The sequence below is a fragment of the Aquarana catesbeiana genome, linkage group LG09, assembly GCF_042186555.1.
Source record: "Aquarana catesbeiana isolate 2022-GZ linkage group LG09, ASM4218655v1, whole genome shotgun sequence".
In the NCBI taxonomy this organism is placed as follows: domain Eukaryota; kingdom Metazoa; phylum Chordata; class Amphibia; order Anura; family Ranidae; genus Aquarana; species Aquarana catesbeiana.
In genome coordinates, this window is record NC_133332.1 from 304,893,219 (window position 1) to 304,915,053 (window position 21,835).

At 44.0% G+C, this 21,835-nt stretch overlaps 2 protein-coding genes across 5 annotated transcripts in view; both read left to right on the forward strand.

Moving 5' to 3' along the window:
- The window catches only part of GTF3C5 (general transcription factor IIIC subunit 5), a 114,210-nt gene that overhangs the window by 74,189 nt on the left and 18,186 nt on the right, over positions 1 to 21,835 (forward strand). For all 4 annotated transcript variants that reach the window (XR_012236107.1, XM_073600554.1, XM_073600553.1 and 1 more), the window contains 3 exons: positions 5,490 to 5,685; positions 11,848 to 11,952; positions 21,126 to 21,240. Coding sequence is in view for 3 of the 4 variants with exons in the window: in XM_073600554.1 (XP_073456655.1) it covers positions 5,490 to 5,685; positions 11,848 to 11,952; positions 21,126 to 21,240 (416 nt within the window). In the remaining variant the exon portion in view is untranslated. The remainder of the gene's footprint in view (positions 1 to 5,489; positions 5,686 to 11,847; positions 11,953 to 21,125; positions 21,241 to 21,835) is intronic.
- Positions 7,033 to 10,251, forward strand: LOC141108692 (E3 SUMO-protein ligase ZBED1-like). The gene is made up of 2 exons (XM_073600551.1): positions 7,033 to 8,240; positions 8,325 to 10,251. The coding sequence occupies exons 1-2, from the start codon at positions 8,023 to 8,025 to the stop codon at positions 9,982 to 9,984; spliced, it is 1,878 nt and encodes a 625-aa protein (XP_073456652.1). The 5' UTR covers positions 7,033 to 8,022; the 3' UTR covers positions 9,985 to 10,251.

The following is a 21,835-nucleotide window of genomic DNA, read 5'->3' on the forward strand; positions in this document are numbered from 1 at the left end:
TAAGCTGAAGTTTATTCTGCTTTTCTGTTGCCTTCCCTGGTTCCTCTGTCCCCCTTTTTATTAGCATTTTAAGGATATTTGTAAATGAAACCTTTTTTCCATTTGACATCCAGTGATGTCATGAATATGTCTCTGTGCTTCTCTATGCAATGTAGGTAGATTATGGCTGGTGGTGGTGGGGGAGAAGGGGCTTCCCCCGAAAACATCTCATAGCGCCTCTGTACTCTGTCAAAAGCCCTCAGCCTTGATTCAAGCAGCCGGCCGGCTCTTGGGAGGAGTTCTGCAAATATCATAATGCCTTGATGGGTTAGGTCTCTAACAAACCTCCTGAGGGCTTTATGTGATAGGTCGGTATGAGGACTTGGGCATTCTTAGGCAGGCTACATGTAGACTGCCCAGGTAATGCCCACATGTGATGCTATGTCTTCCTAAATGAAAGAACTGAAATTAAATTGGTGAAAGGGGCAGGCCCAGGACAGTAAGGTTAGGAAATAATCTGGGCTTTATTGTACTCGCCTCAGCTTCTAATGCACACTGTGAGAAACTTGTGTGTGCAGTGAAATCAGAGCAATTACAGTACAGGAGAGAGGCCCGTACAATATGAGACTTCAGGGAAGGCCAGATTTCAGCCTCAAATATAACTGAACAGAGGGAAGGAAATAATGTGCAAAAACCAAAGTGAGCTGAAGCAATTCTAAAGAGATCAAAGAAGCCGCCAAACATAAAAAAAGTGTTCCCACACAGCAAAAACAATATGATTATAAAAGATATGTGGCGCTAAGTAAAGTGCATGAAAAGATCATAAATAATGTGATAAAACATAAAAATAATGACAATTCTAAGGTGTGACATCCAATACACTAACAAAATCAAAGTAATAAAAGAATCCAATAAGCGTGCATAAGTCCAATAACACTCTAAAAGTGCATAAAGATGAATAAAAAATCACAAAAAAAAAAAAAAAAATTTAAAAATTGCATAAAGTGAAAAAAGTTGCATATAATGAATAAAATCGCATAATGTGCAAAAAAACGATCCAATATGAATGCATAAGTCCAATACTACTCTAAAAGTATATGGAGGAGGGTGGATGGAGGGCCCGTGATCAATTGCTCACATCAAAAGGGTGTATAATTTATTCATACATAATGAAATAAAACCAAATAAATAATAACAATACTTGTTTCATGCAAACAGGTAACAAAATATGCAATATGAGGAAAAAATAGGTTAAAAATAACACAAGCCCCATGTTAAGGTAAGTGTTTAAAATTGGCTGACGCGTTTCGAGGATAACCTCTTCATCAGAGCCTTGAGAACCAGAACAAAGTCTGTATAGGCTGGTAGGCCAACATGTGTACATAAATAGAAATAGCTATTTGGGAGGTATAGCCTATGATGAATAGTTATTCTGAGTTCCATACCAGTCCACGTTCAAATGTTCTATGTGGTATGTCAGCGGTATGTGTGTTCTCCTTTTGAATTGTTGATGTGAGACTGTGGGGTGGACCTGTCTCACGGGCTGGATGAAGGAGAGGCTGTAGCCTGTATACGTCCTAGGGGGAGAAAAGGCAGTCCTGTGCTCTAGGAGGATGGAAGAGGGAAGGTATCTCATCATGCAATGCTGGAGCCATGTGTGCCTGGAGCTGTCTCTCCGCCTCAGTCATAGGTGAATGTCGGCATGGTATGGAGCTCAGAATAACTAACTATTCATCGTAGGCTACACCTCCCAACTAGCCATTTCTTTTTATGTACACATGTTGGCCTACCGGCCTATACAGACTTTGTTCTGGTTCTCAAGGCTCTGATGAAGAGGTTATCCTCGAAATGCGTCAGCCGATTTTAAATACTTACCTTAACATGGGCTTGTGTTATTTTTAACCTATTTTTTCCTCATATTGCATATTTTGTCACCTGTTTGCATGAAACACGTATTGTTATTATTTATTTGTTTTTATTTCATTATGTATGAATAAATTATATACCCTTTTGATGTGAGCAATTGATCACGTGCCCTCCATCCACCCTCCTCCATATAGTTTTACTCTGACCACCCCCGGGTCAGTTGGGGCAGCGGGACACGCAACACCATCCCTTCCAGTTCTTTTACAGCTTGCAATACTACCAATCTACATCCAACATGCCCTCACAAGTGCAGGAGTAATCTTTCCTTGTCCATATACTACTCTAAAAGTGCATAAGAGTAAAAAAAAATCACAAAAAAAAAAAGAAATAAAAAGTCGCATATAATGAAAAAATCACATAAAGTGCAAAATAGTGAAAAAAGGCTATAAAAATAGACAAAAGTGCATAATACAGCAAGTGCAATAAGATTCCAAGGTGGGTGAAGTAAATCTTCATATAACAGTTCGTGCATGTGCAGAAAATGATCAGTTTCAGATTCCTCCAATTATCAGCCATCTGTGGTGCGCCACACGTTTCCCCCAGCCTCTCACCTCTAGTAAAGACCCCTTTTAGTGATTTTTTTTTTTTTTTTTTTTTTCATCTTTATGCACTTTTAGAGTATTATTGGACTTTTGCATTCTTATTGGATTCTTTTATCACTTTGATGTTGTTAGTGTATTGATGTCACACCGAAGAATTGTCATTATTTTTATGTTTTATCACATTATTTATGATCTTTTCGTGCACTTTAGTTAGCGCGACATATCTTTTTATAATCAGCCTCAAATATACTTCCATTGTATATTTTAGGTTTCCTTTTAAAGTGGAACTTTCAGTTTTGGATAGAGCAAGAAAGTGTTTTGAAGTTCTTTCAGGTTTTAGTTGCAGATAACACCTGATTTCTGAGCAGCCATAAGAACAGTAAATGGGAACAAAATGTCCCCAAGCAGGATGAATGTGACGGAGGTTCCAGTCCTTTCCGCACTTTGTCCAAAGCTAGGAGAGGCTTTTACTGGAGTTTCACTTCTGATCATAGTCAGTTTATTTAATTCACAGACTTCATTAAACTAATATGTCATCATGGAAAGTTCTGTTGTGGGTTTTGACCCTCGCTGTGCTTAGTGAATTGAGTCAAGGTGAGGAGGTAGGAAAAAGTTGCGTGACCCTGCAATTTTTTTTTGGAGGGCGGCCATATTTGTTTTACTTCTAATAGGATAAAACTGTCAGTGCAGCTGAGGTTTTCCCACCATTACACGCCGATGTGGCAGAAGCATTGCCTTTATCTGTTACTGCGTACTGCTGCCAAGGATCGTGTCCTTGTGCGTCATTTATTGTCCTTATGGCACAAAATGGAGTTAATGCATTGTGAGGAAATTCTACAACCAGCTTACCAGGAAGATCATAAAGTGATCCTGGATGTGAAAGTAATACTGACATGCTTTTTTTTGAAGAGGTAGAGACTATAAAGAAACCAATTGGCTTCCAGGTTTTTTTTTTTTTTTTTGTCCTAGCTTAAAGTGGTTGTAAACCCTTCCAAATACCCAGTGAAGTGACTGGCCTCAGGTGACACACAGAGATGGCTTAAATCCTCCTATATAAGTTGTACCCGTTTATCTGCAGCACTCTCTTCTCTACATTTGTTCAAAGTACTGAATTTTTTTTAAACTTGTCTGAGTTCAGAAAAAAGAGCCGAGGCTGTCAATCAGCTGGAGCTCCCTCCCCTGTCACCATTTTTCTCTTGGTGTCAGGAAAGCTAGTCAGAAATGACTCATGCTGATAGCAGAGGAGCGAGACAGCAGACAGAACTGATGGAGCAGTATGATAATAAAATAGCAATCGTAAATACCAAGCCATGGACATTGATTAAAAACACTTGTGCAAGGTAAAGGAAATCCTGAAAACATGACTTGTTGGGACTGAAGATTCAGAACCAGTGCTCTGTGTGATTCATTTGTATATACTTTTGGTTGTCATGAAGGTGCTGATACAAAATTCAAATGTAATTGTATATCTGTTTTCATCATTACTTCCAGTCCAGATGGTCCCAGTGGGTTACCTCAGGTTTGCTCCAGAATTTTGGTTCACAGCAAAGCAAGTGCACTCACATCCAACACTCCACTGCCATTGGACATTTTGATGACATGGCATGGGCCAATTTTAGCGCAGATGTAGTTCACTGAAACTACAAGTCCATCTGCCCCAGTGGAAGATGGCACTTGTAGTTTTTTTATTCACATAGCCATGTACAGCCAAAAAAGTAAAAGCAGGTACGGGGAGAGGATCCCCTACCAGCTGTCACAGGGGGATGGGGGTGCCTCATAGTAACATGTTACATGTTCTACTCTAAATGCGGGTGTAACATGTTACTAAGGCCTGGTTCACACCTATGCGTTTTTTAGTGCGTTTTCAGTTTTGCTGAAACCCACTACAGTCCATTTAACTTGGTTTCCTATAGGTCACGTTCACATCTGTTCCTTTTTATGGAAAGGGCCAGGTTCAATGGATTAAAAAGGTATATTGAAAAAGGCAAAATGCACCTGGAATATGCAAACTGCAACCTGCATAGGTGTGAACCAGGTCTAAAGGTGAACATATCCTTGAGGTTGGGTTCACACCCGTACGACAAGCCCCCGAAATTGGGAGCTCATGTCGCATGACATGTGAAAATCAATGTTTCCCTATGGGAGCCTACTTAACTGGTCCGACACAAGTCGGTCCAACTTTGAAAATGCTCCTTGTACTACTTTGGTCCAACTTTGATCCTACTTCAGCCCATTGAATATCACTGAAGTCGGATAAAAGTCGGATTGCCGTCTTGACTGATCCAACTTTGGCATGCGACTTGTGCTCTGATGATCTTGAAGGGGAACTCAAGATTCCCCCCGCCCCAAAGCACCCACCCCCCTATGTTGAGGGCATGCGGCATGGTACAGTTCAGGGGGGGGGGGGGGCTCGTTCGTCCCCACCCCCTTTCCTGACCTCCCGGGCTGTGTGCTTGGATAAGGGTCTGGTATAGATTTTGGGGGGGGTACCCCAATGCTGTTTTTTCGGTGTGGGAGTTCCCCTGAAATTCCATACCAGACTGAAGGACCTGGTATGTTCTTGGAGGAGGAACCCATACCTTTTTTTGTTTTTTTTTACATTGTGCATGGAGTTCCCCCTAAAGATTCATACCAGACACCGTGCCTGGTATTGTCTTGGATCTAAGTCGGATCCCTGATCATTAAAGTCAGACACATGTTGGACTTCAAGTCGCAGGGCAAAGTTGGATCCAAAGTGGTACGACTCGTGTCGTACCAGTGTGAACCCGGCCCTAATCCCCCCCCCAATTGTCTGTATTGCCCTGTCCATGTGTGAGAATGGACAGGGCAAGAAAGCCTTATAAGTTGTCAGAAATTTGGCAGTAAATATTCACTTGTGTCTGAGCCGATGACTGTTAGATTTCTAAATGCCTAAAATGTTTTTGATGTTATGTAATACTGTAAAACTACTTGTGGTGGAGTTCATATGTAAGTCATTCAATAGGCTTGCCTTTTTCCTGTGTCCCTGCACTGGCCATTATTTGTCTTTACTTGCATTCACAGGGATGGATATCAGCCCCCAAATTTATCCAGCGAAAATCTGATCGGTCTTAGTAGGGCTCGCAGGCCTCACAATGCCATATTTGTCAATTTTGAAGATCCAGAAGTTCCTGCAGAGCCACATCCAGCCGCTTTGAAAAACTGGAAGAAGCTATGTACTAACCCCATAGACAGCCACGTGGAGCAGGAAATGATAAGGGTATTGTCAGTGTTCCTTACAAATAACTTTACTGTTCAGAAATCCATCTTTGGATACTGGTCACATTCATTTATATGCTGGTTATTACCTATGAGTGTATCTAGCCAAAACAGGTATAGAGGCACTCACGGGTCTTGCGAAGGAAAATCAAAATGGCGTTTCGTTGATACTTTATATGTACACTGGTATAGGTATACTGAATAGGTGTATATATAGTGAATTAGTAAACTATTCAGTTTTTTCAATTTTGTTATGTTGCAGCCTGATACTACAGTTGTTTTAATCATTTTTTTTCTCATTCATTTCTTAACAATGTACACTCAATACCCCATAATGACAAAGTGAAAACAAAATTTTAGAAATGTTTTAAAATGTATGAAAAAGGAAACACTGAAATTGGCATAAGTAGTCAGACCCTTTGGAACAATTGAAATTTAGCTCAGGTGCCTCCCATTTCTCTTGATGGTTTCTACACCTTGATTGGAGTCCACTTGTGGTAAACGAAATGGACATGATTTGCAAAGGCACACACCTCTCTATAAAAGGCCTCACATCTGGCAATTTGTGCTGTATCAGAGCAGAAACCATATGGTCAAAGGACCTGCCTTCTCAGAGACAGGATTATTGCAAGGCTCAGATCTGAAGAATGCTACAAAAAACTTCTGCTGCACTGAAGGTTTCCAAAAGCACAGTGGCTTCCATAGATCTTAGATGGATAGAAGTTTGGCACAACCAGGACACTTTCAAGAGCTGGTTGCCTGGCCAAACTGAGCAATTGTGACAGAAGGGTCTTGTTAAGAGAGGTGACCAAGAACCCAATGGTTTAGGGCTGCAACGATTAATCGATATTATCGATAATAATCGATAATGAAAATCGTTGTCAACGATTTTCATTATCGATTAGTTGATCCGCACCTTCCGTCCGCCCGTCCGTCCGTTTAAAACCCCCCCGTCCGACTGTGTACAAGGCGCCGTTGTATGACGCCGCATGTCCGCGCCGCACGTCCGCGCCGCTCGTCTTACTATGTACAAGGCGCCGCCCTTTGACGAGGCACGTCCGCACCTCCCCCTTTTGACGTCAGCTCCCCACTGAACTTCTCAGCCCCGCCCGCTGCTGCCTCGAGGGAACAGAGAGGCGAGAAGCAGCTGTGAGGGGAGCTGAGCTGGCGATCACAGTGCACACTGAAACGAAGGTAGCCAACAGTTAATGTAAAATACACACACAGTACATTTATGATAAATGTTTATGACCAGTACCCCATCCTAGTATTACTGGGGGGGGGGGCCTTTATAGGTGTTCTGGGGGGGTGGGTAGAATAGTAGTGCCCCAAATTGTTTCCTGGGAAATAGTGCCCTATTGGTGTTCCTGGAAGGGGGAGAAGAGTGCCCCATCATTGGTGTTCCCGGAGGAATAGTGCCCCATCATTGGTGTTCCCGGAGGAATAGTGCCCCATCATTGGTGTTCCCGGAGGAATAGTCATAGTGCCCCATCATTGGTGTTCCCGGAGGAATAGTGCCCCATCATTGGTGTTCCCGGAGGAAAAGTGCCCCATCATTGGTGTTCCCGGAGGAATAGTGCCCCATCATTGGTGTTCCCGGAGGAATAGTGCCCCATCATTGGTGTTCCCGGAGGAATAGTGCCCCCTCATTGGTGTTCCCGGAGGAATAGTGCCCCCTCATTGGTGGTTCCGGAGGAATAGTGCCCCCTCATTGGTGTTCCTGGAGGAATAGTGCCCCATCATTGGTGTTCCCGGAGGAATAGTGCCCCATCATTGGTGTTCCCGGAGGAATAGTGCCCCATCATTGGTGTTCCTGGGAGGAATCGTGCCCCATTATTGGTGTTCCTGGGAGGAATAGTGTCCCATTATTGGTGTTGCTGGGAGGAATAGTGTCCCATTATTGGTGTTCCTGGGAGGAATAGTGTCCCACCATTAGTGTTCCTGGGAGGAATAGTGCCCCATCATTGGTGTTCCTGGGAGGAATAGTGCCCATTTATTGGTGTTCCCGGGAGAAATAGTGCCCCATCATTGGTGTTCCTGGGAGGAATAGCACCCCATCATTAGTGTTCCCGTGAGGAATAGCACCCCATCATTGCTGTTCCCTGGAGGAATAATGCCCCATCATTGCTGTTCCTGGGAGTTATAATGCCCCATCATTGCTGTTCCCGGGAAGAATAATGCCCCATCATTGGTGTTCCTGGGAGGAATAGCAGTGCATAAAAATAATGAAGAATCATTTATTTTTATAAAACTGTAACTGTACAATACATAATATTAATTGCACTTTGTCTCTGCACTTTTTTTTAGCTACAAAAAAAAAAAAAAACGCATTATAAAAATGGCAGAGGGTGCTGCTGACACAATGACCTCAGAAAAAGGTGTGCGACCCAAATCTTCAAAGGCATGGGAGCATTTTAATTTAAATGCTGCAAAGAAGGTGGTCACCTGCAAACTTTGTAAAACGGAACTTGCATGGCACGGAAGCACAACAACAATGAACGAGCACATGAAACGGAAACACGTAGGCTTCACAGAGGATGGCGAAACATCAGGACGGTAAGTTAAAACCCAAATGATATATAGAGTTACACAGAAATAGTTTTTCCTGCATACTAATTCATATTATCTTTTTCATTGCAGAAAGAAACAGCGCACCATGACAGAGTTTGTGCAGCAAAATCGTCCGTGCACTCCCCAACAATCAGCAATTATTACAGATTCTGTCGTGAAAATGCTAGTCACTGACATGCGGCCACTATCCATGGTTGAAGACCGAGGATTTAGAAGCATGATCAGTGTACTGAACCCTGGATATACTTTACCATCAAGAACCCATTTTACCAAACTAGTGGAGAGAAAGTACCAGGAGGCATTTCAGAATGTGAAGGATGCCATCAGCGCTAATGAAAGCAGAATCGCCATTACTGCAGACATATGGACAAGTATAGCGACCGAGGCTTTCCTTGGCATTACATGCCACTACATAGCGGAGGATTGGAAGATGATTTCTATCTGCCTCACTACCATGCCTCTGGAAGACAGACATACAGCAGCAAATATTGCAGAATGGTTGGAGGAAGTCACTGAAAAATTTGAAATTCCGGCTCAAAAAATAATTGCCATTGTGCATGACAATGGTGCAAATATTGTGGCTGCTGCGAAAATCCTGATGGACACGCATGGCTGGGCCAGTATCCGCTGCACTGGCCACACCTTGCAGCTGGTGATCAGTGCTGCGTTAAAGAATTCCGGAATTGAGAGAGCCGTTAGTGCTGCAAGAGGACTAGTTGAACATTTTAAAAAAAGTGAGCTAGCCAGCAGCAAATTGAAGGAGAAACAAAAACAAATGGGTACATCTGACCACAAGCTTCTTCAAGATGTAAGCAGAAGATGGAATAGCACTTACTATATGATTGAACGACTCATTGAACAAAGGTGGCCGGTAACTGCAACTCTGTCTGACCCATCAGTTACACAAAGGGGCAAACATTATCTGGACTTAAAACCAGACCAGTGGAGTATTCTTGAAGAACTTTCCACTGCTCTTAAGCCCTTTGAATGCTGCACTGTATTCATGAGTGGCCAAGAATATGTTACCCTATCATCTGTGCCTGCACTGGTAAAGGGGCTGTTGCGGTCCAATGAAGGTGCTTCATTTGAAACATCTCCGCTAAAGAGCTTCCAAGCCACTGCAACAGACCAACTTCAAAGCAGATGGAAGGGGATCCTTGAAGACGTCCCAAACACCGTAATCCTTTCCTCTGCCCTGGACCCACGATTTAGAAGACAAAAATTTTTATCACCAGAACAGATCATAAATGTGCAGGCAAAAGTACAGACGGAGGCGCTTGCTTTAAAAAGGGAGATGGTGGTGCAGCAGCAAATGACCACCACGTCATCTGTAACTAGAGATGCTGCTGAGCCTTCAACATCTACAGCATCTCATTCTCTACTTGGCATACTCCTTGAGTCTGGGGGCAGCAGTGAAGAGGAAGAGGGGCAACTTGAGGAGGATATTCACACACAAGTCCGAAATGAAGTGCAGGCTTATTTTGCTGAGAAGCCACTTCCGAAGGAGGGAAACCCTTTGAATTGGTGGAAGGGTAACCAAGATAAATATCCTACTTTGGCAAAACTTGCAAAATCCTTCTTGTGCATCCCAGGCACCTCCACTCCATCAGAGCGCCTCTTTTCTGCTGCAGGCAACATCGTTTGTAAAAAGAGAGCCAGCCTTAGCCCCGAGCATGTTAACATGTTAACTTTTTTACATTCAAACACAAAGTTTCTTGAACAGTTATAGTTCACCTCTTTTCAGAATATTTGTTGTTTTTGTACTACTGCAAAGTTGTGTAATGTTAATGTTAAACGTTTGTTATTCTGCAGTTTGAGTGTAAGTTGTAACACTCAGTTTTTTCATCATTACTTTTAAATAAACCAAAAAAATGGCACATTACGTTTTTTTTCTGATTTTATCCGATTAATCGATTAATCGAAAAAATAATCGGTCGATTAATCGATTATGAAAATAATCGTTAGTTGCAGCCCTACAATGGTTACTCTGACTAAGCTCCAGAGATACTGTGTGGAGATGGGACAAAGTTCCAGAAGGACAACCATCGCAGCCCTCCACTGAACTGGGCTTTATGGCAGAGTGGCTAGACGGAAGCCTCTCCTCCGTGCAAAACACTTGAAAGCCGCTTAGAGTTTGCAAAAAAAAAGCACCTGAAGGACTGACTGCAAGGAACAAGATTCTCTGGTCAAACCAAGACTGACATGTTTGGCTAAACGTTATTTGTGGAGGAAACCAGGCACTGCTCATCACCTGCCCAATACCATCCCAACATTGAAGCATGGTGGTGGCAGCATCATGCTGTGGGGGGTGCTTTTCAGCAGCCGGGACTGAGAGACTGATCAGGGTTGAGGGAAAGCGGAATTGAGCCAAGTACAGAGAGATCCTCAATGGAAACCTGTTCTTCAGCGCTCAGGACCTCAGACTTGGGACCTTCCAACATAATGTATAACATATCTTAAGCACACGGCCAGGACAACATAGGAGTGGTTTAGGGACAACTCTGTGAATGTCCTAGAGAGCCCTGACTTGAACCCTAATTGAACATCTCTGGAGAGACCTGAAAATAGCTGTCCACTGATGGTCCCCATCCAACCTGACAGAACTTGAGATAATTTGCAAAGAAGAATGGCAGAAAATCCCTCAATCCAGGTGGGCAAAGCTTGTCACTTCATACCCAAAAAGACTTGAGGCTGTAATTTGCTGCCAAAGTACTGAGCAAAAAGTCTGAATACTTAAGTACATGCGATACTTCAATTTTTTTCTTTTTAATAAATTCACAGACATTTTCTAAAATTCTGTTTTCACTTTGTCATTATGGGGTACGATCTACTGAGTGTAGATTAATGAGGGAAAAAAATGAATTTGAACAACTGTAGTATCAGGCTGCCACATAACAAAATTGGAAATTTAAGAAGGGATCTGAATACTACTTTATGACCATTGTGATCATACCCTCATCGTGGTTGTTTTCAGGCCACCTCTTCTGTAGTTGTATAAATTGCCATAGACTGTTGTTCTTCAACTGTGTGCTGCCAGGCATGTGTCACTGCTCTCTGCATATATCCGTAGACAGGGATTCGCTGGCCATACTGGGGGGGGGGTGGGGTGGGGGGGGTGTATGCTGGCCAAACACGGCCGCAATTTCAGCTGATTCCACCTGCATTGGCAATAGGTGGCCCTTTCACCACTTAACACAAGTTGATTTCACAAGCAAAGCAGATGGGATGAAAATTGTTGGCTGAAAAGTGACTGCATCGTGACCTATGAGATGCAATCACTGGGTTTTCTGACAGCCGCCGGCAGTGAAGGTTCTTCTGAGGCTGTTTAGCATGAATGGGGAAATTTGTTTTCTCTCAGTCAACTCCTAGAGCTGAATGAGAGTAGTCTAAGCGTTTATGGCTAGCATTCGAGGTGGAGAGGAGGGCTTAGCTGCTGATTTGTGGGGGGAAAAGTAAAAACATGCATATCTGTAACCATGTTGTTTGCACTGCATGTTTTTGGGACAAAGGGCATGTTTGAAACAGGTGATGAATAGGATATGAAGGTACTGCTATGTTTACATGCTTGACGAATTTAAATTATATTTTTCAGCTTTTCAGCATTCGTCCAATATGGTCCCGAAATGCAATAAAGGCCAATGTCAGCGTTCACCCCGACAAGCTGAAGTTACTTTTACCATATATGGCATATTATATGGTGAGTACCAGGATGTATGCATTTTCTGTTCATGGCATTAATTCAGTTAGCACCTGCCTTGTCTTGAGTCTGGGGCTACAAATATCACCTGGGACAATATCTACAGTGAGGGAAAAAAGTATTTGATCCCCTGCTGATTTTGTACGTTTTCCCAATGACAAAGAAATGATCAGTCTATAATAGGTTTATTTTAACAATGAGAAACAGAATAACAACAAAAATATCCAAAAAAACGCATTTCAAAAAAGTTATAAATCGGTGTGCATTTTAATGAGTGAAATAAGTATTTGATCCCCTATCAATCAGCAAGATTTCTGGCTCTAAGGTGTCTTCTGTACAGGTAACAAGCTGAGATTAGGAGCACTCTGTTAAAAGGAGTGCTCCTAATCTCCGCTCGTTACCTGTATAAAAGACACCTGTTCACAGAAGCAATCAATCAGATTCCAATCTCTCCACCAAGACCAAAGAGCTGTCCAAGGATGTCAGGGACAAGATTGTAGACCTACACAAGGCTGGAATGGGCTACAAGATCATCGCCAAGCAGCTTGGTGAGAGAGTGACAACAGTTGGTGCGATTATTCGGAAATGGAAATAACACAATAACTGTCAATCTCCCTCAGTCTGGAGCTCCATGCAAGATCTCACCCTGTGGAGTTTCAGTGATCATGAGAACGGTGAGGAATCTGCTCAGACCTACACGGGAGAATCTTGTCAATGATCTCATGGCAGATGGGACCATAGTCACCAAGAAAACAATTGGTAACACACTACTCCTGTGAAGGACTGAAATCCTGCAGCGCCCGCAAGGTCCCCCTGTTCAAGAAAACACATGTACAGGACCGTCTGAAGTTTGCTAATAAACATCTGAATGATTCAGAAGAGAGCTGGGTGAAAGTGTTGTGGTCAACTCGCCGTGTTTGAAGGAGGAGGAATGCTGCCTATGACCTCAAGAACATCATCCCCACCGTCAAACATGGAGGTGGAAACATTATGCTTTGGGGGTGTTCTTCTGCTAAGGGGACAGGACAACTTCACCGCATCAAAGGGACGATGGACGGGGGCATGTACCATCAAATCTTGGGTGAGAACCTCCTTCCCTCAGCCAGGGCATTGAAAATGGGTCGTGGATGGGTATTCCAGCATGACAATGACCTAAAATACACGGCCAAAGCAACAAACGTGTGGCTCGAGAAGAAGCACATTAAGGTCCTCGAGTGGCCTAGCCAGTCTCCAGACCTTAATCCTATAGAAAAAATGTGGAGGGAGCTGAAGGTTCGAGTTACCAAACGTCAGACTCTAAACCTTAAGGAGAGCATCTGAAAAGAGGAATGGCACAAAATCCCTCCTGAGATCTGTGCAAACCTGGTGGCCAGTTACAAGAAATGTCTGACCTCTGCCAACAAGGGTTTTGCCACCAAGTACTAAGTCATATTTTGCGAAGGGGTCAAATAATTATTTCACTCCTTAAAATGCAAATCAATTTTATAACTTTTTGAAATGCATTTTTCTGGATATTTTTGTTTGTTATTCTGCTTTCACTGTTAAAATAAATCTACCAATAAAATTATAGACTGATCTTTCCTTTGTCAGTGGGCAAACGTACAAAATCAGCAGGGGATCAAATACTTTTTCCCCTCACTGTATGTGGAGATTGCATGTTCTCTCTGTGTTCCTGTGGGTTTCCTCCAAGTGGTTCAGTTTCCTTCTACATTCCATTGCCTAGGTTCTACATAGTCTTGAGGCACTAAATAAATATGAACTGAATACAGAATTAAGTAATAAAGGTGGTAAAAAAAAATCACTGTGGTATGGTTTACCTATTGTTTTGTTAACTATGGTTCTAATAAATGCACAAAAGGGTAAACATTAAAGCCCAGCCATGGATGGATTGAATGCCAGACGGTTTAGCAGGGACAAGCTGAGATTCGATCCATCTTATGGTAGGCTGGTTGTACTTGACGTCAATCCATCGATTGATTTCAGTGCAACCAGGCTGCAGGATTTTTTGCATGTGATCACTGCCAGCAGTGATCATTGTGTTCTGCCAGCATAACACAATAGCTCCATTTGAGGGATTCCCCTATCAATACTGACTGTTGATGGGGGACTGAGCAATTTTCTTTGCTTCCACCTCTGATGGAAACAAAGAAAATTGTATCATCTATGGCCTGCCTTCGGTCCCTTTTCCAGACATAACCTAATTAATCTGTTCTGAAGAAATTGTGTTGGATGCGATTTGTGACCCCCTTCTAAAAATACTAGTGTCCTTGCTGGCTCTGGATTCACTACTTGTGCCGGGTCAGAAAATATTTTAAAGAATATCAGAGAATAAGTACGTTCATTCCGAACAAAGAAATTGTATACCAATATAATACAAAAAAAGATAGTCACAGGGTAAAATCAAAGAAGATCATAAATGTTAGCAGTGTGGTGTAAACAATACAGAACGCAGATCCTCAATAAACATGGCCATACATGCCCTTGTCTTCACAGGTAATGAATCCCAATATGTAATTTTCAAGAAAAGGGTAAAAAGTGCCTCTGGCTTTTTACAGAAGTCCTATGCATTTAGACACCAATCATAATTTGAGTAAATGGAATGGATATTTCTTTCTCGAACATCACGGGACACAGAGCCACAGTAATTACTGATGGGTTATATAGGTATCACTGGTGATTGGACACTGGCACACCCTATCAGGAAGTTCAACCCCCTATATAATCCCTCCCTTTGCAGGGATACCTCAGTTTTTACGCCAGTGTCTTAGGTGATGGACGTGTAAAGATGTCCTGTGCTGAGCTCCAAGAGGGGAATATCCTATATCCTATACTGGGGCAAGCCAGGCAGACTGGATCCATTCAAAGTGTCCTTTCTAGGCCGAATTGGATGGTACCCGGGCCTCGTGTCCGAAGAAACAAGGTTTTACCTGTAATGCTTCTCTTTTTAGAGAGCTGGACCCCGCATATTAGAAAATGGTTTTCTAGCCTAATTTCTAGCCGGGTGCTTTACGGGCCCAGAACTGCAGGATCCCCATATTCGTAGGGGGCCCCAGTCTCTGATGGTTTTTTCAAACGGAGCCCACCGTGAGAGGTGAAGATTGGGTCTGTGTAAACTGAACGGCTGGATAAGGTAAGAGGAGAGTCCACAGAATTTTCTAATTCTAGTAGGTTTCTCCTTTAAGGTAAATGCATGCTATGCCTATTGTGACCACCGGGGGCTGCCAAGAGCACAAACCTTCACATGCTGGATTGTCTGTCTCAGTGTTGATGCTGCACATGTTTTTCACAGCGTCTCAGGCCGGCTGCAAAGGTAGGATGGATGGGGGGATTTCTCATGTTTGAATGTTCCCCCCCCAGGCTAGAGAGAGGCCACAGGGGTCTAGAAGGTGGTTATACCGCTCGGCACCGCTGCCTCGGCCGCCATCTCCGACCATTGCCGTTTAGGCAGGTCTTCACTACCAGCTTCTCTCCCTCCTCCCCCTCCCCCAGCCTTCCTCCATAGTATTACAGGAGAGTCGGCCAGCGCGGGAAGCGCTCGTTTTTTTCAAAATTTGAGGGGGGGGGGGGGGTGGTACGTCAGCACAGGTGCTTAGACTCCCACTCAGGCCAGCTGCAGGCTATTAAGGCAGATTTGGAGAGACACAGAGCTGACAGTCGCATGTAAGGTGGGACACAGGCATTCTCCTAGGTAGCATTTACTCAAGTAACACCAGACTGAGCATTGGGTAGCAAGGCTTTTAGCCAGACTACATCGCTCAGCAGTCAGTGTTCATTTGTATACCTCACACCTTGTTGCTTTGCACTATGGGTAGAAGAGGTTCAAGCACCACAAGAACCAGAGACACTAGGGGATCTCGTTCAGGTTCTGAGGGCCCCCTGTCAGCAGCATCCTCCCCCCCCCCCTGATGGGCCAGGGACGGCTAGCCAGGGAGAGCCGTTGGGGTCAGGGGCTACACCTGCTTCTGGCACTTCAGCCCCTGTATACATTACACAAGAGGTTTTTTCCTCAACCATTAATGGTCTAGAGGAAAGATTAATGGCCGTGATTACGTCTTCACTCAGTAGAAGAAAACGCACTAGGCCTTCCTCTGTTCCCCAAGACCCTCAGGAAGAGGAGTTCTGGGATAAAAGAGATGAATCCCTTTCAGAGGATCGGGATGGGACAGATGATTCCTCTTCGGAGGAATCAGGTGGAGAGGGACCCTGTACGACTTCCCAAGAGGAGAAAGTCTTAGTGCAGATCCTTACTGGATTGGTCCGCTCCACATTTAAGTTGCCCATACCTGAAACTGCTAAAGAATCCTCTTCTGCTTTGGGGTCTCTGAAACCTTTCCAAGCAGCACATGCTTTTCCTGTTCATAAAATACTCGAAAAGCTCCTTTATTCTGAGTGGGATCACCCAGACAAACGTTTTTTTCCGCCGAGAAAGTTTTCAACACTTTATCCGATGGAAGAAAAGTTTATTAAAATGTGGGGAATACCGGCCATTGATGCCGCCATTTCCTCCGTAAATAATAGTCTGACTTGTCCTGTAGACAATGCTCAGATGCTCACGGATCCTGTAGATAAAAAGATGGAATCCCTATTGAAGGATGTTTTTTCCTTAGCAGGTTCAGTGGCTCAACCTGCAGTAGCAGCGATTGGAGTCTGTCAATACTTAAGAGACCATGTTAAGCAGGTCATCAAAGTATTACCTGAACAACAGTCCCAGGGGTTTGCTAACCTTCCAGCGGCCTTATGCTTTGTGGTTGACGCCATTAGAGATTCTATCGTGCAAAGCTCCCTTCTTTCACTGGGGTTGGTGCATATACGTAGAATCCTATGGTTGAAAAATTGGTCAGCCGAAGCACCATGTAAGAAGCTGCCAGCTGGGTTTCCATTTCGTGGCGCAAGGTTGTTTGGAGAGGACTTGGATAACTATATCAAGATAATCTCTTGTGGGAAAAGCACTCTCTTACCTGTCAAAAAGAAGAGTAAGCGTCCCTCTTTCAAACTGACTCTTTCCCCAGCGCCGGGGGCTTCAGCCTCCAGGCAGTCTCGACGGCCGCCTCCATCTGGGTCCAGAGACAAGAGTCAACCCCAGGGACAAAAAGTCCTGGGGGAAGAAGCCTAATAGGCAAAACACTAAGACCTCTGCATGAGGGGGCGCCCCCGCTCACTCGAGTGGGGGGAAGACTGCGACAATTCTCAGGGCTCTGGCAGGAGGATTTCCAGGACAGATGGGTAATCTCCACGGTAACCTTAGGGTATAAGCTGGAGTTTCAGGAATTTCCCTCTCCTCGGTTCCTCAGATCTAGTGTCCCCAGAGACGAAGCAGTCGCTCCTTCTAGCGTTAGAACGACTTTTGTCGCAGGAGGTCATTATGATAGTTCCCGCAAAAGACCAGGGATTGGGCTTCTATTCCAACCTTTTTACGATCCAAAAGCCAAATGGGGATGTCAGACCCATTCTGGATTTAAGGGATCTGAACCAATTGCTAAGGATTCAATCCTTCCGCATGGAATCAATTCGGACAGTAGTTCCCACCCTGCAGGGAGGAGAATTTCTGGCATCGATAGACATCAGAGATGCATATCTGCATGTGCCCATTTTTCCTGCTCATCAGAAGTTACTGCGCTTCGAGGTAGGAGGGCGCCATTTCCAGTTTGTGGCTCTGCCTTTCGGGATAGCCACTGCACCTTGAGTGTTCACAAAGATCTTGGCTCCTCCTCTGGCCAGATTAAGGGCTCAGGGTATAGCTGTCATAGCATACCTAGACGACCTGCTCTTGATAGACCGCTCGGTAGCGTCTTTGAATGGAAACTTAAGGACCACAGTCAGGTATCTAGAACACCTGGGTTGGATCCTCAACCTAGAAGAGTCTTTCCTAAAACCAGTAAGAAGACTGGAGTATTTAGGTCTGATTATAGATACAAGCCAGGAGAAAATATTTCTACCCCAGGCAAAGATCGCTGCTTTAAGAGAGCTGATTCTGGCAGTCAGGACCAAGAAGGGTCCCTCTGTCCGCCTTTGTATGAGGCTACTAGGGAAGATGGTGGCTTCATTCGAAGCAGTTGCCTATGCTCAGTTTCATTCAAGAATGCTGCAACACAGTATTCTGTCGACCTGGAACAAGAAGGTTCAGGCATTAGACTTTCCGATGCACCTGTCGCATGCGGTGCGTCAGAGCCTCAATTGGTGGCTCATACCCGAAAACCTGCAGAAGGGGAAATCCTTTCTACCAGTTACCTGGACGGTGGTAACAACAGATGCCAGTCTGTCAGGTTGGGGAGCAGTAGATCTCTTTGCATCCCGATTCAACAAAAAGATAGACAGATTTGTGGCAAGGACAAAATGCATGCGGGACAGATGCGTTGGTGATTCCGTGGCATCAGTTCTCACTGATTTACGCATTCCCGCCTATTCTGCTACTACCACGACTCCTTTGCAGGATCAGGCAGGAAAGGAAGTCGGTACTTCTGGTGGCTCCCGCTTGGCCCAGAAGGACTTGGTATGCAGAAATAGTAAGGATGACGGTGGGTTCCCCGTGGACCCTACCGGTACGCCCAGACCTGATATCTCAAGGTCCAGTGTTCCATCCTGCCTTACAAACACTAAATGACGGTTTGGCTATTGAGACCCACGTTCTGAAGAGTTGCGGGCTCTCAGGTCCTGTCATATCTACCTTGATTAATGCAAGGAAGCCAGCTTCCAGGATGATTTATCATAGAGTCTGGAAAGCTTATGTATCCTGGTGTGAATCCAGAGGTTGGCATCCCAGGAAATATGTCATGGGTAGAATTCTTGATTTTCTACAATTAGGATTAGAGATGAAGCTGGCCTTGAGTACCATCAAGGGCCAGGTCTCTGCTTTATCAGTATTATTTCAGCGGCCACTTGCTTCGCATTCTTTGGTCCGAAGCTTTATGCAGGGGGTGATGCGTCTTAATCCTCCGGTTAAAGCGCCCCTAAACCCCTGGGACTTGAACTTGGTCCTGGCTGTGTTACAGAAACGGCCTTTTGAACCAATAAGTCAGATTCCTTTGGTCTTGTTGACAAGGAAGTTAATTTTTCTGGTGGCCATCTCTTCTGCTAGAAGGGTTTCAGAATTAGCAGCCCTTTCCTGTAAGGAGCCTTATTTGATTATACACAAGGATGGAGTGGTACTGCGCCCTCATCCTAGTTTTTTACCGAAGGTGGGTCCCAATAGAGGACAGGCAGCGTCAAAAGCTACCATTTCTAAATGGATTCGACAATTGATCATTCAAGCTTACGGTTTGAAACAGAAGATTCCTCCGTTTCAGATCAGGGCACATTCCACAAGGGCTATTGGTGCTTCTTGGGCAGTGCATCACCGGGCCTCTATGGCTCAAATCTGCAAGGCCGCAACCAGGTCTTCAGTTCATACATTCACCAGATTCTATCAGGTGAATGTGAGAAGGCATGAGGATATCGCCTTTGGGCGTAGTGTGCTGCAGGCAGCGGTACAGGGTCCTCAGGTCTGATTGCACCCTACTTGGTCGTGGTTCCCCCCCCTCAGGTAGCATTGCTCTGGGACATCCCATCAGTAATTACTGTGGCTCTGTGTCCCGTGATGTTTGAGAAAGAAAATAGGATTTTTTAAAACAGCTTACCTGTAAAAATCCTTTTCTTTCGAAGGACATCACGGGACACAGAGGTCCCACCCCTCTTCTAATACACTATATTGCTTGGCTACAAAACTGAGGTATCCCTGCAAGGGGAGGGATTATATAGGGGGTTGAAATTCCTGATAGGGTGTGCCAGTGTCCAATCACCAGTGATACCCTATATAACCCATCAGTAATTACTGTGGCTCTGTGTCCCGTGATGTCCTTCGAAAGAAAAGGATTTTACAGGTAAGCTGTTTTAAAAAATCCTATTTTTTCATTACACATGTTCTGCATTTTCTGCCAAAGCAAAGAGGAGTTCACAGCAGGTCTTGGAGGCAATGTGATCCAAGAAGGTTTGTGGTTTCTCTGCCAGTGTGTGAAACATCAACACCTGTGTGGTTACCCTTAGTTTTGTATTTCGTCATAACCTTCCAGTCTAGTGCCCCGTACACACGGTCGGACATTGATCGGACATTCCGAAAACAAAATCCATGGATTTTTTCGGACGGATGTTGGCTCAAACTTGTCTTGCATACACACGGTCACACAAAGTTGTCGGAAAATCCGATCATTCTGAACGCGGTGACATAAAACACGTACGTAGGGACTATAAACAGGGCAGTAACCAATGGCTTTCGTCTCTTAATTTATTCTGAGCATGCGTGGCACTTTGTGCGTCGAATTTGTGTACACACGATTGGAATTTCCGACAACAAAATCCGTTGTCGGAAATTCCAATCGTGTGTACACAAATTCGACGCACAAAGTGCCACGCATGCTCTCAAACTTTGTGTGTCGGAAATTCCAATGGAAAATGTGTGATGGAGCCCACACATGGTCGGAATTTCCCACAACAAGGTCCTATCACACATTTTCCATCGGAAAATCCGACCGTGTGTACAGGGCATTACTCTTGTTTTAAGCGCATATTTTACACCAGTGATTGTAACATTCACATGTCCTTCACCATTCATCATTTCCTGTAATTTAGAAAACATTCATGAGGAAGGTTCACCTGCAGTGAATGTTTGGTAAATGTTACATTCACAGTTATGTCCCTTGGGAGTTTTTCCTATGATTTTGTCATTCCTAAAACGTCTGACGTTTGCTTTCTGCATCAATGCTTTCCTGTGTTCCATGCTCTGAGTTGCAAGTTCTGTCCTGCTGATGTATCACAGAGTTTGTCATTTACTGTAAATGGTATTGATTTATTTTGGTGCATTTTGCTGCCTTGGCACACTGCTTCTCTGTCTGCCATCCAGCGGCACATTCTTTGTGTCAGAAAGGGAGGTACACCCTCAGTACAAGTAAAAATGAGGTGATATAGCATTCTCATGTTTAGGAGGTTTTGCTGATGATGAAAAGCCCCACTGCTTCCAGCTAAGCCACACTTTTTTTTTTTTTTTTTTTCCTATTGTGCCAAGGCCAATTTAGTAAGCTGTGTTTGCAGTAAGGAGACATCTTGTTTGCATGGTGCTTAGTATTTGTGTTTGCAGTACTGCTGCGGCACGAGTTTAACATTTTTTCAGTCCTGTCTGCTTACTTTCTGAATTTTGATCTCAGTTGACAGGCCCTTGGAGAAGTCTGTGGGTGCGCTTTGGCTACGACCCCCGGAAAAACCCAGAAGCTAAAATCTACCAAGTACTTGATTTCCGGATCCGCTGTGGGATGAAATATGGTAATTGTACCAGATAGGTGGGCAGGCGTGGTCTTGTAATGAAAAGGTGTTTTTCACCTCAATGGTAGTTGTTTGTACAAATGAAGTCTTCCAGCAGTGCTATGTTCACATGGAGAATATGTAATTAATATATAAAGCACCTATGCGGCCTAATTACTCACCCTGGCCAGTATAAGGTAAGGTATAATTTCTAATATCTGTCATTAGGGAGATGCACCATTACCATAGGCATGTATGCCCTGACTTTTGTACATCACCACCATAACAGGAGGATCTTGTTACTATAACATTCTTTTCCATAATGCATTAGTATTGTAAACACGGTTCCTGTAAAGTTGTTTAAGTGACATGGAATGTCCGCTCAATCATAAATTCTACTTTTCTTTCTCAGGAAAGGAAAATGCATTTCTGTTATAAGGGGGATATAGGGCCTTTATTATATTCAACTCTGCATTTTTAACTACAGTTAGCTGTTAAGCTGCTATACATTTTCACACTATTTTCATAAAATGAACATCTGGGCTCTGCTCACCTGACAAATTGGCTTTTCTTCCCGACCATCCATGATGCAGGCAACCGGTACCTGTTTGCATCT